Below are 18280 nucleotides of genomic sequence, written 5' to 3'. Positions count from 1 at the left end.
CTATGGATTATACTGAAAGCAGTTTTTAAAACATATTTGCACTTGCCTAAGAACTAAAGGTAGTAGAAAAAGAGAAGGATTCCAATTTTCATGGTGTTCTGAAAATTACATGCTAAGATAAGCATTTATGATAAACTTGTCATTTCATAAGAGAGTAATTACATTAATTTTGATGTCCAATTCAAAGACTATTAAACAACCTTTTTTCCGTTCTCCTGGGAATGCCTATTACTTGATAATAGGACATAAACAATGACATAAAATAACATTAGAAGGCTCTGGCTCAATCGAATGAGCTTTCACTGAGAAGAAAGGTTTGGAATCAACCCTTTAAGGCAGGACCGGTGGAGACCTCAGGCTTCCGGGATATATTTTTAGAGCATTTTTTTTTTTTTTTAAATTTTTTAAAGATGTTGATAGACCTTTATTTTATTCATTTTTTTATGTGTGGTGCTGAGACTCAAGCCCAGTGCCTCACACATGCTAGGCAGGTGCTCTACCACTGAGCCACAACCCCAGTCCTTCAGAGTGGTTCTTGAAGCCACTTGCTAATCTGGAGTCACTAGAAAGTCAATTCTTCTTGTATGTGATAAATTTAGAGACAGCTTTAAGAAGATGGGGTTTATCACTTTGATAATTGATAAATTGCTTTGTTGAGAGAGAGAGAGAGAGAGTAGGAAGAGACAAAGGAGAAAAGATGGAGGGATCAAATTATTAATTTTCCCATCAAAAATTCAGAGTATATAGATAAACAAGCACACCAATAAACTAATATGATTATCATAATGTGTGATATGAACCACGATTTAACCACTCCAGATATAACCACACTGAAGCAATTACTGCAAATTAATGTATACTTACATGAAGGGTTGTTTGGAGTTTTTCTATCAATAAACTCATTGAAATTTAGAAGAAATTCAGTGTTGTTATCAGATGGTTTAAGGTCATTGCAGTAATCTCTGAAAAATATATTTTAGAATATTAGGTATTAAAATCAAAACTTCACAGGGTAATTAGAAATAGCAGAAACAATGTTTTTTTTTTTTTTTCTACTAGATACATGACTTTGCAAGCCTTGTTACCCCTATTTCCTCATCTCCACAATGAAAGAATAGTTTGTCAGTACAAGGTGAGATTATAGAAATTCAGGTTTTGTTTTATTAAATAAACAAAAAATTGTATATTTATTAAATAAACAAAAATATTATATATTGTAGGTTTTACAGTTCTCATCTAGACATTAAAACAGAAATCTAAGTGTTCATTCAAATATTAATAAACTCATTATATATTAAGGGTTTAATGAGAAATTACCATATTCAAAATTGTGAAAAAGTGGCATTGTTTTACATATTTGTATCTTTAATTCCTGACAATCGGGGACTTAATGCAGACTAGTATTCTCTGCATTTGATCGATTGCAAGATTTTGTTTTGGCATATGAAGAAGCTATGTCCTCAGGATTAAAATTTTGATACTCTATTGTGCATTTGAATCAATCTCTTAAACATCCATAATTTTGTAACATCCTAAAGTGATTATTTGGAAAATATAATTTGTGTAGGAATTCCAAATGATGACATATTTCATTATACAATATTTAAAATTTGCATCCATTAATATCACCCCTGATGTCACCAGGTAAGTCTACGTTGGGAAACTGTCATCTTGTAGTAGTGTGTACAGTGATTCCAAAATTTTGATTTTTTTGCTTGAAAGCTTGGATTTTGTCATTGGCAACAAATATGTGTAGTTGTTCTCTTCAAAGTAAAAGTCTCACTAATTCATTTTTGAAAAATGTTTGCTGAGTACCCCAGATTGAATAATCATAATTTACCTTCATCTGTCATTTTTTTCAGGTAAATATTTCATTTTAAAGAAGGCAAAAAGCACTTAGTTCATCTCCCAATTCAAACAACAAATAAGTGCTCTTCTTTGAGGCATTCAAGCTATTCCTGGATGTTGGAGTACTTCAAACTTCATCCCCCCTTTTACAGGGGAAAACTTATAAACTTAATAATTCTTAGTGCTTAGGCTTTTGCCTTCATGTGGGTGCCTCACCTGGGGCCTTACAAATGCTACCAGTGCTCAGAGTGACTGGCTTGATTTTCACATGAAGTTATCATGTTTGTTGTTGCTTTTGCACTGTCAGCACAAGTATCAATAGATAAACAAGAAAGAAGGCAAACAATATTTAATATCATTATGAAAATAACCCTCTGGAGCCTCTGGAACCCACAGGGTTCTGCAAACCTTACTTTGAGAACTGTAGTTTGAAGTGATTTGGAAATTTAGAAAAAAAACATAAGGCAACATAAACAAAAACCTCACAATGCTAGTATCCAGGTTAATATGACAACCAAATAACTCAAATATTCAAGATAAAATGCCAATAAATAGGGAACATCTTCAAATGCTAAATCTCAGAAAATAAAGCAGAACTGACTGAACTTCAACAACAGTGAAACCATCATTTACAAAAAGAGACAAGGTTTAGAAAGTACAGTCAGGTGTGGTGGCACACACCTAGAGTCAAAGGTTCTTAGGGAGGCTGAGGCAGGAGGATTCTGAGCTCACAAGGGCAATGTTGGCAATTTAGCAAAACTCAATCTCAAAAAAAAAAGGGGGGGGTTTACATGACTCAAACTCTGAGTTCCTGAGAGAGCTAAATTTGACTTCTTCCCACAATGCTAAGCTATTTTAGAAATAATACCAGCCTGTAAATCAAAGACTAATACAGTGGATTATGATCTCACAGAATTAGAAATTGAGGGCAAAGTTTAAGAAGGGCTAAACAAAATGTTGCAAATAATTATTAATAAAATCACTTCTGGAATACCACTGTTATTTGAAATCCATTTCCAAAATTTTCTTTGTTCACTTAATCTGGAAATAACTTTCTCAAAAGCTATGTGACATTTTAAAAGTAAGGAAACATTCCCTAATCAATGTGCTTCCTTCGTGAAACAAGCTTGGAACTTTCACTTTGTGAACTTCTGTTGCCACAAAACTGGAAGTCAAAAGCACCTTTGACCTCTATCAATATTAGGCTTTTCGTATTGTGACCCATCCACTTAGACACATTTTTTTGTCCTTGCAGGCTCGGCTGTGCTCAATTTTGAGCTCGTCTAAAGATATTATCTACCTTCTGATGTTTAGTAGTGGCAAAGCTTATGGACATGTTGAAATTACCAGTAGAGAATTACTGAATCAGGATGGAAACAAAGTAGGAATAATTTGTAGAAGGGAAGCGGGTGGAATAAGTCCCCTGGTGATAAGAATGATCCAGAGGATGACAGAAAATCACACACCACAGAGCGCCTAACTGAAGTATTTGAGACACGAATGCGTAACTAAACAGACCTGCACTGTTGTTGGTTAGTAAGTCTAATGTGAGTTCACCATGAGGCTGGGAGCTTGAAAACGCAAAGTATCAATCATCCTTTCTTAGGTTCTGGTCCCAAAGGAGCCATGCTGTGACAGTGGGGGCAATAACTGGTTAACAAAACGGCTAAGCCCTTTTCTCCCAGGACACATGAAAAGGCCTTCCTGATACACATTCTATGTGGCAGTGTTTCTCTAAAAGAAATCAATTTTAGACACATTGATGATTAATTAATCTCTCTCAGGAAGAAAATTCCTTAGTGCAGATGAGGCAACAAGATGGAAAAATGACTATAAAGGCAAAAAACAAAATTTCAATTTGCTTAAAATGCCATCAAGTCCGGAAAGCTATGTCTTTGGTCATTTTGTATTTCTGATTAATGGGATTTATAAATTCCTTGGAAACTAACTATGAACTTAAAAGAACTTTGAAAGAACTATGGTGTTAGAAATTTGACAAATTAGAGCAAGTCTACCCTTAGTGCGTCCTTGCTCTTTTCCTACTTTTCAATAAATTCTATTACATTAAAAAATAAATTTGGCAAATTATTTCTAGAATAACCAAAGTGAGTTTGTTTTCATTCTGCTCAAGAATATGTATAATGTAGGTCATACATCATAATTTAGCAGTTAACCATAGGCTATCACACATTGCTATTTCTTTCTCATCCTGTTTATTTTTGCTTATCCAAGAAAATAGTAAAATGAATCCATGTTTTAGACTTTGCATGCTATTGATAGGTCGTAGACATATGTGTGCAGTGGGAACATGAGTCTGAGGGAATGATTCTATAAAGTGAGCCCACTGTGCTGACCTCTGCATGCCTTCTCTTAAAAAAGCCATTTACCTGCAGCCCTGCCTGGATTAAGTCACTAGGATATGTTACATTCCTCAGCAAACAACCTGTTATCTCCAGGAGAAATGCAGGCCTGAAATGCTAATAACAAAGTTATCCTATCATTTGTGTGACCAAAATACAGACCAGGTGCTAAAACTCAGGGAGATAAGGATAATTCCCCTCATCATAAAATCTGTAAGAACAGATTTTAGTTAGAACTGGTCAGTATGGGCCAAAGTGACCTAGAGTTGTTCTGGACCTTTTCATGCACAGTAGAGACATGGAAGTTTGAAGTCCTGCTGTCAGTCAAAAATCTAGAGGTGGACCTGAGTGGTCTCTGGAATCCTCCCAGAACCTCCCCAATTACAGTGGAGGGCAGCAGGAGCAGGCTGTCCTTGCCTCTCAAGAGGATGCATTCTCCCTGAAGAGTCACCTTTTCCCATCCCAATAAATTTTGTCATTCTTTTCCCAAGTGTTCAGTCCCGCCTGGAATCCTCTCAAACAAGAAAAAAATTCCAGAAAGGGACCTCTGTGGCTGCTTTGCTCTGGCTCCGCTGGCGGTGGGTCTTGCTCCATGCATTTATATTCTCAATATTTTCCTTTCATAGTAGTTTTAAAATTTAATGAAACTGAACACATTGACTATTAATCGGGATCAAACAATTTATTTAGGAATTAACAAAAATGGTTTATGCTTGAATTTGGCAGTTATTTTAAAACATTTTAACACCCTTTATTAGATAATATTCCTCATACAACTACTACTACCTCTTACTACAACTTTAATGATACTCTGATGCTTATTTAGAGTTCATATCTTAGAGCTATGATAAATACTTCCCAGGCATTATCTTGTTTAAAGCTAATAAGAACTCTATAAAGTAGATATTATTTTGCAAATTAAGAAACAAAGGTACAGAGAATTTGAGTAATAGCCACAACAATGAAGACCTGATAAACAGACTCACATATGTATAGTCTTGCTCTAAAACTTGCCCTGTTCTCAATAATAGCATCAGAAAAACTTTATGGCTGCCACAAATATCTCTTTTCATAGTTGTTTTTTTTTTTTTTTTTTTTTTTTTGCACTCCAATTTTCTACTCCCTTTGAATACACATTCAATACTCACTTTTCCAGGAACCCTTCCCTACAAAAATTGTACTGGATGTTCTTTTTGAGATACCTTCACATTTACACCTTCAATGTACATATAATACCTTGCAGTGATAAGGAAAATGGCTCAAATCTCATCTTATTTAACATCTTTAAAACGGTTTCCTGATCTGTGAAATGGAATAACAATACTAATTTATTATGGAGTTGTTCTGAAGAGTAAATATTCTGTTCAAAATGGAGCTTAGCACATATTAGGTGGATACTCATTGATTTGTCCTAAGAGCTACAGTTCTCCCTGCACAGGTATTCATGCCTCACTTAAACACACACATGAATCCCAGCCTTCCAGTAGCCGTATTGCTATCAAATATTACTTAGGCCACAGAAATGGTCCATATGTTCCTCTCTAATGAACTACATAAAATCCATTGCTTAAGAATTAGAAATTGGAATTGTATTCATCTTCTTTGCAGGCACCTGGATTTTTTTAAAATCATCTTTTCTGGCCTGTCTTATGATGAAGTTGAGAAAATCAGTCTGCTATTTAGTAGCAGAGAGAAGTGAAGAGGATTTCCAGAGAGAATGCACACCTGCGATGCAGAGTTTAGTCAACATGGGGAGGGCTAATTTTAACCTCATTTTTGCTACGTTAATGTTCAGTTGGAAACTTTTGTTTTCTAGTAAATGTTCTCCTTAATATTTGTAATACAAAGGAGAACACTGAGAATATTATTCTTTATAGTTGAAACTGGTTTTAAGAGTTTTAAGTTATTCAAAATAACAAAGTGAAAGTTGTCCAAAGGTATTTGTGTGTGAAAAGTCCTAATAAAATTGCAGGAATTATTGTTAATCATATGATTTAAAAAAATTCTTCATATATTTATTCAGCACCTATAGCATGCCAGGCAATGGGTTTGATATTGGGCATTAGATGGTAATTTAAATAGACGTAGTCATGGCTCTATCGAGGAAAGTGAATAAAATAAAATGTGGCCAGTACTCTGCTGGTAAGGGAACTGTAGTATTCTCTGAAGTAGTCAGCAGGGATGCATGATCCAGCGAAGATGGGAAGGAAATTCCCCAGAATAGGAAGCATTGAGGCTGAGGTTTGGAATGGGGGTGACAGAGCATGCATAGGAGAAAATAGAAAAAGAGAGTAAGTGGTAGATGGTACAGAAAAACAACATTAACAATAAAAACAGTGCATTTAGGAACTGAGAGAAGTTTAGTGTGCCTAAAATTTAGAGCAGGGGTGGGCAAACTTTTTCTCACAGGGTCACAGAGTATGTGATTAAGGCTCTGTGGGTCCTAACTCAACTCTGCCTACTCAACTCTGCCTCTGTAGCAAAAGTGGTGAAAGACAATATAGAAAAACAAGCACATAATTCACAATAGCTAGATTGTGGAACCAACTGCAGATGAATGGATAAAGGAACTGTGGTATATATATATATATATATATATATATATATATATATATACACACACACACATACACACACACACACGCATACTCAATGGAATATTACTCAGCCATAAAGAAGAATAAAATTATGGCATTTGCAGGTAAATGGATGGAACTAGCGAATATCATGCTAAGTGAAATAAGCCAATCCCCCAAAACCAAAGGTCAAATGTTTTCTCTGATAAGTGAATGCTGATATGTAATGGGGGCAAGAAGAGGATGTAAGTGAAGAATTGAAGAATGCTGGATTGTATAGAGGGAATGAGGGAAGGGGAGGAGGTGAGGGGAAGGAAAGATTGTGGAATGTGACAAACATCATTACCCAAAGTACATGTCAGATTACATGAATGGTGTGTCTTTATAGCTTGTACAGCTAGAGAAATGAAAAGTTGCTCCCCACTCGTATACAATGAATCAAAATGCATTCTGCTACCACATATATGTAAATAGAACAAACAGACAAACAAACAAACAATAAATAAATAAATAAACAAGCACGTGTGGCAGTGTTCCAACATAACTTGATGCATAAAACAGGCAGCTAGTCTGAAAGTCCCTGATTTAGAGTCTGGGAGACCACGTGGGCATAATGAGATAGATTGTCATGAGGATAATAGACAGCAACTGGTTAGTATCAAGTAGATGTAAAAATATTCTTCATATTTTAAAATAGTCACCAAAGAGAGGCAAGACTGGGAAGTAAAGAGGGTGTGTGAAGGAGAAGTAGGAGGGGGCTGGAGTATCTTAGGGGCAAAAAGACGGTGCCTCCCACAGTGCAGGGCAGGTGAGAGCGACAGGAGCATCACATGGCACCGTGTAAATGGTATAACTGGCAGGGCGTGGTGAGGGCTGAACCCCTGGATTTAAGGGCAAGGGAGCAGTTGATGGCAACACACGGGTTTCAAGCCAGCACTTTGGAGGGGGGCCCTTCTCTCACTGATGCAAGAGCCTCCAAAGAGGACAGATGTTTACAAGGCACTGAATCTGAAGCACCATGAAAAAAAATTCCTGCAGATTTTAGTGAGATAGGAATATCTCATACTGAACTACGTAAGGTAGACAAAGTCTGAACAGGGATACATTAAGGGAGCCCAGGGAGGCACCCTTTGCAGCACCCTCCCCATCAGCAGAGGAGCCAGCCAGAGAGGGAGCAAGACAACCAGAACAGTGTGACATCAGGGAAGAAGAGGCAAAGGACGCAGGAGGGAACACTCAGCAGTGTCCACACTGAAAGAAATTCAGAGACGTAAGGGTTAAGTTCTCACGAAGCTCAGTTTTTGTTTCTCATTTTTAAAAAAAAATTATTTTATTGATTCTTCTTAGTTATACATGACTATAGAATCCATTTTGATAAAATTGTACAAGCATAGGACATATCTTATTCTAATATGGGTCCCATTCTTGTGGGTGGGCATGATGGTGGGGTTCACTTAGGTATTTTCATGTGTTCACAGGAAAATTATATCAGATTTATTCTACTGTCTTTCCTATTCCTAACCCCCTCCCTTCCTTTCATTCTCTTTTGTCTAATCTACTGAACTTCTTTCTCTTCCCTGCTTTATTGTGGTTTAGCTTCCACATATCAGTGAAAACATTCAATCTTTGTTTTGGGGGGATTGGCTTATTTTATTTAGCATGATATTGTCCAGATTCATCCATTTACTAGCAAATGTCATAAAGTCATTCTTTTTTATGGCCAAGTAATATTCTGTTATATATATGTACTACAATTTCTTTATCATTTCATTGGTTGATGGGCATGTATGTTGGTTCCATAGCTTAGCTATTGTGACTTGTGCTGCTATACACATCCATGCACCTGTGTCAATGTAGCATGCTGATTTAAACTTCTTTCCATTTATACTGAGGAGTGTGATAACTGGGCAAATGGTGGCTCCATTCCTAGTTTTTTGAAGACTCACTGAGTGAGCTTTTTAATTGACATTTCTTAAAATGTTACATTTATTCCCTATTTAAAGTAGAATCAGAATTCAGAAATTTACTTACACAAAAATAAAAGAGTAATAACAGAACAATTTTTATGAGCCCTTTTGGTTCTTAGAGTAATTTATTCAAGAAGTATGAAAAATAAATAATACAAGTTTCTGCATCTATTTATAATTTAGCCTAGACTAATAGGAATACTAAATGTGTCTGCTAGTGAGTATAAATCAAAAGCTAAGAAAAAAAAAGAACGCTCATGGATTATTGCATAGTTTCATGTAGTCACATGAAAAGAGATATGTTACCCACATAAAAGCTATATATTAGGGTTAGAGAAGGGAGATTTTATTTAAAACTGAATAGAAGAAAAAAGTTCATGTGAAAAATCATGTGAGGCAATGTCACAATATTAAAATAGTTTCCCAGAAATCTGTGCTAAACAAAAATTAATTATGAGGTTAAAACTTTCCAAATACATGTGTATTTATACATATCTATGTATACTTATGTATGTGTATGAATGTGAGATAAATACACAGAATTTTTTTGCATGTGTGTGTATATATATATAATACACATACACACATGTATATATTCAGAAGTACAAATACATAAATACATAATTCTCTACCACTATTGGGAATATTTTTAGTTCCACAAGAGCAAAGCCTACATCTATCCCATTCACCACTGGGTGCTTGAATTATACATAGCAAATTGCTCAATAAGTATCTGAATGAATAAATGAATGGACAACCAGGATACTGCACAGTTTCAAAAAGTTGTTGTCTTAGGTTTCATAATTTGACATACTCAAAGTAGTTCTGACCCTGATTTAGAATATCTGTTGAAGGACTTACCCAACCAAAATGGTTGTAAAAAAAGGGAAACAAACATAAAAAACCCGAAACCAACCTTGGTGCTATGAATGTATAGCCAGATTCTTCAAAGTTATCTGGCTTCAGGGTTTCTGAATCTGAAAAGATAATGTCACAGGATTAAATAAACAACAGAGCACACATTCCAAGTTTCTATGACAATAGGGATGCATTAGAAAGATTACCTAGTAAGAAAAATTAAAAAATAGACTACTTACATCCAAAAGTTGAAACAAATTAATAACCATAAAGGTCCTTAATGCTTCCCAATATAGTAATAATGTCATATCATGGATTTACTTAATTACCTGATTACAATAGTTATATCATAAAATGCAGTCTATATTTTTCCCATTTATTAACCATAATCTAACCAAATATCTTTTAGAGATTCATATCAATGTTACATCAAATATTTTATTTTGAATAGCAATATAAAAAGTTTACCAATAGTATGATACAAATGATTTTAATACACTTAATAGATTTAGTGAATTAATAACATTATTCATTTTAGGTATGACTTAGTAAGTGGAAGGATAAAAAAACCCCACAATTTTAAATGTAAGAAAAAAACTTGAACATGAGACAGGTTGCATATGAAAACGCAAGCATATTCTTCCCCATTTTTGCTGCTAAGGTTTGAGTGATTGTGGAGGAGAATCTAGCAAATGAGAAGCACAGAGGATAATATCCAACAGGAATGGCAATATCAGTGGAAATGTCAAGTGTACTTAAGAGAAAGAAACTGAGCAATGAGAAAATACTTGCCCTTCATTTTGCCCTTTTTTGCTGTGAAAATCCATCAGAAAGAGAAAGCAGGGAAACAAAAAAAAAAGAGGGTAAAGCAAAGGGGGTCACAAACAATATTTTATTCAATGACTTTCTTGAATAAAAATATTGTGCATAGATCAAAGGTTCATTTATGTACAGCTGTAGTCTGGAAAAAAAAAGACATTTTTGAAGGCTGGAAGATATGTCCTGGCAATTTTACTAGATTACCCTCTCTGTACTGTGGTTATTTCAAGGGTCTGTTTTGCAAAGTGGTTAATGCAGGTGCAATACCAAAGATATCAGTCTATTAATGGAAGCACTTACCAGTGATCAAGGACTCACTAGTTATCCCTCATTTGTCAAGTGAAGAACTAGCTCATGCAAAATTGCTGGTTGTTAAAAGACCATCATATCTATTAAGTGAGAGTGCAAATATAAATTTATGATATATCACAATATTCTATGAACACCCAGTCTGCAGAGGTAAAAAGAAGAACTGATAGAGAAATGAAGGAAACTGTAGTTTATTTTCAAGTCAGATATACAAGACATATATATATTTTTTTCTTAATCCTAATAGAAAAAATTTAGGTTATTAATAATAAATGAACAGTATGCAAAGGATATGATGGTCATTTTACTTTACTAAATCTAGTCACTCAAAACAAAGATGGACAATGACTGGAAATATGCACTAGTGTTCATAATTACTCCACATTCCAAATGATGCTTATTAAAAAAAAATAATCCATTTGAGTTACTGAGACATTAATTTGGATTATGGAAAGAAAGTTAATTGCCAAGCACAATATTATTCTGGCCAAAGGCAAAAGAAAAAAATAAGTGAAAGGAAAGATAAGAAAAGGAAAAGCTTACTAGCACAGAGCCATGAGTAGAGACCGTGTTGATAATTAGCATGTGAAACATTTTACACCAGCTAGCAGACCCTTAAAACGACAGCAACAGAGGACACGGCATTGCAATGATTCTATGAGCACATAGCAAGGCAGGGAAGGGTGGTGGGACTGCCAGTGAGACTGGAGTACCTGCTCATATTCTATCCATGTAGAATATTTCTTGTTCCTTGCATGTTTGGAATGGGTTAGAATCATTGCTATAGATTTGGTAATAACACCTACTGAAATATATAAGCCTTGGGTATTCCAAAATCTAGACGTATTTAAACATCTGAGACTAGGAGATAACAAATAGACCCTGAAGTGGCTTTCACAGTACTTACATCTGGCCTGAGTTATTGTCTCTTCTATTTTGGCTTTTATATAGTAAAAACTGTAGGTTGGTAATACCAAGGCCAAACTGCAATAGAAACAAGAGAAGCATAAACACAAACAAACAAAAATGAAACATAAAAAAAAAAAAAAGACACATCAAATTCATGGGAAAATCCAAAGATCTTCCTCATGGGAGGGAAAGGACATATTACTTTGACAAGAAAATGCATTCAGCAAATTGAGTACTTAATTTTGGTCTTGCCATCCAGAGTCATCCAGCTTTCTATATTGTAGGGAATCAAGAGACACGTGGAAAATAAGCTAACAGATGCATCCATAAATTAGCTGAAGAAGGAATGTCATGAGGTCCCTACTATATTTTCAGGTAATTGTATAACAATACTTTGAATTTTGACAAAAATAGAATACTAGGAGTATTTTTAAATAAAGTAAATAGTTCAACCAATTGGTTACTCTTCCTAATGTATTTATACTGTGTTCAAAAGTTTTACACCAAATAGATACCAGTAAAAATTACAAATGGAAGAATTATTATCATTACTAATCTGAAATGTAGTCCTTTTAGGGATTAAATACCTACTATTTTAAAACTAATCATTGGGCAAGTTTTCCAGTGTTCACTGGTGGGCAAATTCATATTCATTATAGCACTAACAGAGATTAGCTGTTTGTTTCATTGCTTCTTAGCCAATTGTACAACTAAGAACTGTATTTATTTCAAATTCATTTACTGTGGATATTCCGAATGATTTGGTAGATTGTTATTAGACACAACAGAAAATACATCTTGAGTTGGTAGCTTATGAGAGTCACAGAGTCCCTTTAGTCTCATGGCAGATGTCCCAACTGGAGGACAGTTTCAGTGCAAATCTTGTGTCAAATTCAGAATGTTTTAGGCACAAAAAAATGTCAAGCAAGTCTTTTATCAAAAATTGCCTTAATGACTGCTCAAAATGAAAGATTGTCAGGCAAGTAACATTACTCATTTTGAAATTAACAATTAATAAAACATGATGTTTTAGAACTATCAAAAGTTCAAAATATGCAATTTCTAATAATACAACTGCATATGTGTAAAATTATTCTACTCTCATACTAGCTAACACCCATATGCAGGACATAACTAATGATCCTATATCCCCAGTTGCAGTTGTAAGTGACTTTTGCTATGCTCTGAATACAGAAGGGAAAATTGTAAGCTAAAAGTATAGAAAATGAGGATATCTCTAAGAGGTCCAACATATCCACTTTCAAAAAGCAGAACTTCATTAGTATGATCCATTGAGTCATTAACATACATTATTAATATTTACTCCAAATCTTAGTAATACACAGGAAAAGGTGAGCATTCTAGGTTTTTGAGCATTTTTTGGCACTTCCAGATCCTTGAAGTCATTCAAATAACATGCAACTCCAGTTTTGGAAAATCCAAACTGTAATCTCATTTATGTGTCAGTTGTGGACAATATGGAGTAAGCCTAAGTATAAAATTTCAGATTTTCCTTCTTATCAATATAAATATTAAAATTTTTCCTTGTGAAAAGGAAAAAAAATTCAAGGGCCTACTTGCTTAAATTTATGCAGGAAAGATAGCAAAATGAGTGGATGTTCGTTACCTCTGATTCCCAAATCTTTCACTATTGTTAAGTAATTCATAAGACTTTCCTGATAGGAAAAGGTCAGGGAAATAAAATGTTATGTAGATTTCATGAAAATTTCTATATTCATTACATAGGTAACTTCAAGTGGAGGCAGGGATTAAAATTAACATAAGCACTGTAATCAGTCTGAAAGCAAGATGACCTTTCATGATTCACTTGCCATTTAGAAAATGTAGAGTGGAATTACTGAGCATTTGAAGATTGTCTCCTGCAAATTCCTCTCAAGGGAAATTAGGACATTTTTATTGCTCTATCAGCCTTATTGCTAAGAGAAACTTCTAATTAAAACCAATAACGTTATATCATGCGACTGCTATAGTGTCACTCTGTGAGCTTGGGTTACGTCTCATGTACCACAAAACAGTGTGGAAATCCAAGTGGAACACCACAAATGTTTTGAAACTGGTATATCAAATATACATTTTATTGGCCTGTAAGACTAATGATGTTATCCGAAGCTACAATCCTTTCTATAGAAAAAGAGTTATACTTTATTTCCAACTCAAGTCAACAGTTACTTCTTCCACATAGCACCAGATAAGATCTTTACCAACATTCAGAGACAATGGTGCTGTCATACACAATGCTTGCTGTCTCTCTCCATATAAACCGAACAGACCACGACAGCTTTATTTCCTCTTGGAGATTCAAGTTCAATAATTTAGCAAGTGGCCACCAGATGGATGGTAGAGTCCATGCCATGTTTATGTGCCCCATAAATACAATTAATGGAGTTAAATAGAACATCACACACTTTTCAACAATGTCATCTATCTCAAAGTAAAGTCCATTTAAAAAGAGAAACCTTTCTATTAAAACAATTAAATTACTATAATTCAAAAGATGGTATCTAAGTTGGATCAAAGTTTAATGGAGCCAGAGATCACCTTTCTGAAATCTGGTATCTCATTCATTAAGTCAAAACCTATGTTTTGTTCAACTCAGATGTGATATTTTGTTCTAAATTCTTACTTGTGAATTTGTGTATAAATTCAGGGAAGTGTTTATAATGGGAGTAGATTCAATTTAGCCCAGAAGTAGAGACTTGGGAAAGAATGTGTGAGGAAAACATGCCAAGGTAAGAGAATCAGGGCCTTTTAAAGAAAAATGAAAAATGTATGATAATGGAAATAATAGAAGTGACATGGCAGACAGTTTAGGGTAGAAATGTGTGATATGAATATCAGCCTTGGAAGTCTAAGTTTTATATTTTGTGAACAGGTAATGACAATGAATTTGAGGAAACATTAATCTGCCCACACTCTGTAATATTCCTGAGGGTGTGAGGGAAAGAGATTAGAGTATAGAAGCCAGTTGCGAGACAATTACACCTTCAGTCAGGGTATAACAAGAATTTTAAATACTCCCAAAGTGTCCTTATAACAGCAATAGAACCAACCACTGTGGCTGCCTCATTGTCAGGGAGAATGCAGTGTTCCTAATGCAGATCTGGTTCATCTGATGGAAGCGCACCATGCACACTCTTACACAGGGTACCCAGTACTCTGAGCCCAGGACACAGGGCTCCCCACTGCCTTCTCCACACCTTTTGGTGAATTTATCCAAAAATGGAAAAAATGGCAATAATCAGGAAAGAGGGAGGAAAAAGAATGAATTGAGTATGTGTATAAAGATTGTGTAAATGTAAAGAGATGCCTAGACAAAAATTAGAGAGGAATGAGTAGATTGAAATAAGTAAAATAATTAAAATAGTCATTCTGATGTTTCTCAATAAATCCTAAAACATGTCCAAACCAAGAAAAGGAAGAAGGACTAGAATGTAGCACGTGAAGACATTAATATATATGTTCTTCTCTTCTGTAGCTGCTTTACTCAACCATCCTACGAACAGAAGAGTCAGATTCCTATGATAACAACATGCAGTGCTAGAAATATCCTCAGTACTCTAGGTTCCCCTAAAAGGTTATGTGTATGTTCTGAGGAGTTGGAATCAAAAGGCATATGAAAAGAAACAGTTGAGGTCACCACAGCCTTTTAGTTAGGATACATGTTAACTGTACAGAAATATGTCACAAAAGAGACTTCCATGCTTGATTATTGCAATGAAAGTTTTGGACATATGAGTCTGACAGGATGAGACACTGAAAATTTCTCCAATTCAATTTTTTGTCAACTTCAAATTGAAACTCGTCAATTCTGTACATATGTATAGTATGCCTACTATATGCCACTGTGTGAGAGCTAATGATTCAGAAAAAAAGTGATGCAGGTAAAAGTCCCTGCCCTCTTAGAATTCGGCAGTAAGAGAAGAAAAGCGAGAATCAAGCATATCATCATGCATATGACTCATGCATATATGCCGGTCATAGGGTTATGGAAAACACAGGGCAGAAGAGGGGCACGTGGGCAAGTGGAATGCGGTGAGGCACTTACTATTTTAATTAGGATGGTTGGAAAAGGACTTTCTGAGGAAATGAAAAGTAAGCAAGAACATGAAGATGAGGAAAAGAGCATGTGGCTGTCTAGGAAAAATCATGTTGAGGAGAAGTCACTTCAGGAACAAAAGCCGTGAGACAGAAGAGTACCAGTGTTTATGAGGAGTGGCAGGAGGGGACAATGTGGATTAACCAGAGAGTGTTCAGTGGATAATTTAAGGGAGATTCAGAGAGGTGGTGTGAATGAGGTCCACAGTTTAGGCCACCATGACAGACTGGCAGATAAGCCAAGTGAGACAGCAAGTTATTGGGAGGTTTGGAGTAGAGTGCAATAGAATTCAGGGGCTAAGCTCACTCTTCCTACTGTGTTGGGAATATGAACAGGAACAAAAGTGGAGCACCAGATGTAAGCGGCCATGCACTGCCAAGGGAACAGGAGGGAGTTCTCTCCATTCCCATTTTTCTTACAAAAGTGGGAAGCAAAGACACCACCCAAGAGAAAATGGATGATGAGCGTTATGCGTTTGAAGAAAGAGAAAAAATTGTCAATAATCATCTATAAGCACCCTATATTTCCTGGATTATTGAGAAACCCAGACATTACGAAGGCCCACTTAAGGGTGTAGTTCACCAATTTTAGGTGATATGGGTTTGTACTTTGCTTCAACCATTTTTAGTAAAGTGTGGTTATAATTTGGATTTAACCAAAATTAGTATTTTGCCAAACTTGAATGTAGTTGATGAAGGAACTTCAGGTGCAGTGTGTGCAAGACAGTGAACATAGGATCCAAGGAATTTCGGCTAAATAAAGAGGGTCACAAGGACTTGAAGGGGGTGAGATAATGAAAAGAAAGAAGGAATTGGTGGATTTCTTATCTCAATTGAGTCAAAGAATTGTAGTTATTGGGCTAACTGTGAGAGCAGATGGAAATCTAGAAAATATTAATCAAAGGTTGGATGAAGAAATCTCCATTAAAGTATGAAGGAGTTGCAGATGACGCTGAAAGAGTTGTGGAACATGACTTTGGAGTAGGTAGGTACAGCAGGGGAATGACAAGATCAGTAGAGGCAGGAGGTAAAAAAAAAATGGGAGATTGGGCACTAGAAAATTCATCTATAGTGATAGTACTTGAAATGTAGCTCATAGACTTAGCTCATTTGCAAACTATTACTAGCCCATGAACAGAAAAATACTGAAATTTAAAGAACATTTAGGGAATTTTACAGCAATTTGAAAGACTAACTTTATGTCTGTGGAATTTAATAATAAATTTCCAGCTTGTGTTCTTAATCTGCTTTAAATTTTTTTATTTTACTTTATACCAGTGTTAGTATGTTATAAATAATTTGAAAAATACTGATGAATGTGAATGTAGGAGAGAGTGAAAATGAGACAATCTTATAGGAAGAAGAGGGAGACAAATGCTAAACAGAGAAAGGTGGATAGTGTGGTCTGGTAACATGAGATGCAAAGATGGGAGTTTTTTTAAATAAGAAAGAAAAGAGAGAAGGAGTAACAAGAAGGATGTACTCATATAAGCCTCAGTATTATGAGAATGTGGGAAGCTGGACCACAGAGAAAGCAGTGAGCTGAGAGGATAATTAAAGCAAGAAAGTGGAGAGAGGGAGGAATCTTCCAAGAGATGATCAGGAATTAGGCTATTCAATTTTCCGAGGCTCAGCTAATGGGACAAATCCTGATATTACTGAACCACTATTCAGTTGGAGCAAATTACATCAACTAAGCCTTCTATAACAGATGCTATAAGGAGAAAATAAGCTTTACTTTTAGGTTAATTTGCAACTTAAATGCAAGTACAATAAGCAAAATGACAAAAGAGTAAGTCAATGGAAGTGACAGCTATAAAATATTATGGGGATTTTGTCAACATTTATTACCGATGTGATTATATAAAAATACAGATTTATAACATACATTTTTATTTATAAATTTTATATTGCTAGCTTTTCGCATTTTTTCAATTTAAAAATAAGATGCTATAACTTTTATGTTGGAGAGAGTAATTGTCTATTGGAAATCGCATTGAAAATAGCTTATGAAAATGCAAAGACAATATTTGTCCACTGAAAGTGTGGCTACTAAAAGCTAGAAAAAGACATTGAACACCCTTTTCCACAATAGACATATAAATTTAATTAATTACCTGTAATCTGTGCCATTGACAGGTGTCCATGTGTATGTCCTGTTTCCTTTATCAATATATCTCTAGAAAAAAGTTTGACTTGGTTATTATCAACTCATATCTACATGAATTCATAGGAAGAATGGAGTAGTAATAAATACGTATACATTCTGTGGTCATTCCATAGCTTTCTTCACCAATGTATGATGCATTCTCTCCTATATTTATTTATTTTTTCATTATGGGTGTGTTTGAGAGAAAAGTAAAATTTTAGAACAGAAATAAGTATCCAAATGATACATTTTAAGGAGTTAAAAGTATTAGATCTTAACAGTTTATACCAAAGTACTATCTAGAAACCTTGAAAACATTTTTCTGAAAAACAAAGTTTAATAATGAAAAACACAATGATTCAGATATTT

The 18280-nt window shown here is 35.0% G+C and overlaps 1 protein-coding gene across 13 annotated transcripts in view; it reads right to left on the bottom strand.

Annotated features, from left to right (window-relative positions):
* The window catches only part of Cacna2d1 (calcium voltage-gated channel auxiliary subunit alpha2delta 1), a 460852-nt gene that overhangs the window by 27146 nt on the left and 415426 nt on the right, over nt 1-18280 (bottom strand). For 8 of the 13 annotated variants that reach the window (XM_047560214.1, XM_047560216.1, XM_047560218.1 and 5 more), the window contains 5 exons: nt 17880-17941; nt 11645-11721; nt 10402-10422; nt 9668-9728; nt 865-962 (listed from right to left, as the gene is read on the bottom strand). In XM_047560214.1, the coding sequence (XP_047416170.1) occupies nt 865-962; nt 9668-9728; nt 10402-10422; nt 11645-11721; nt 17880-17941 (319 nt within the window). The remainder of the gene's footprint in view (nt 1-864; nt 963-9667; nt 9729-10401; nt 10423-11644; nt 11722-17879; nt 17942-18280) is intronic. The other 5 variants (XM_047560217.1, XM_047560221.1, XM_047560226.1 and 2 more) reach the window with 1 other exon arrangement.

Source organism: Sciurus carolinensis, chromosome 8 (genome assembly GCF_902686445.1).
Source record: "Sciurus carolinensis chromosome 8, mSciCar1.2, whole genome shotgun sequence".
Taxonomy (NCBI): domain Eukaryota; kingdom Metazoa; phylum Chordata; class Mammalia; order Rodentia; family Sciuridae; genus Sciurus; species Sciurus carolinensis.
The sequence above is the reverse complement of the archived record's forward strand: the minus strand, read 5'-3'. Positions and strand labels throughout refer to the sequence as shown.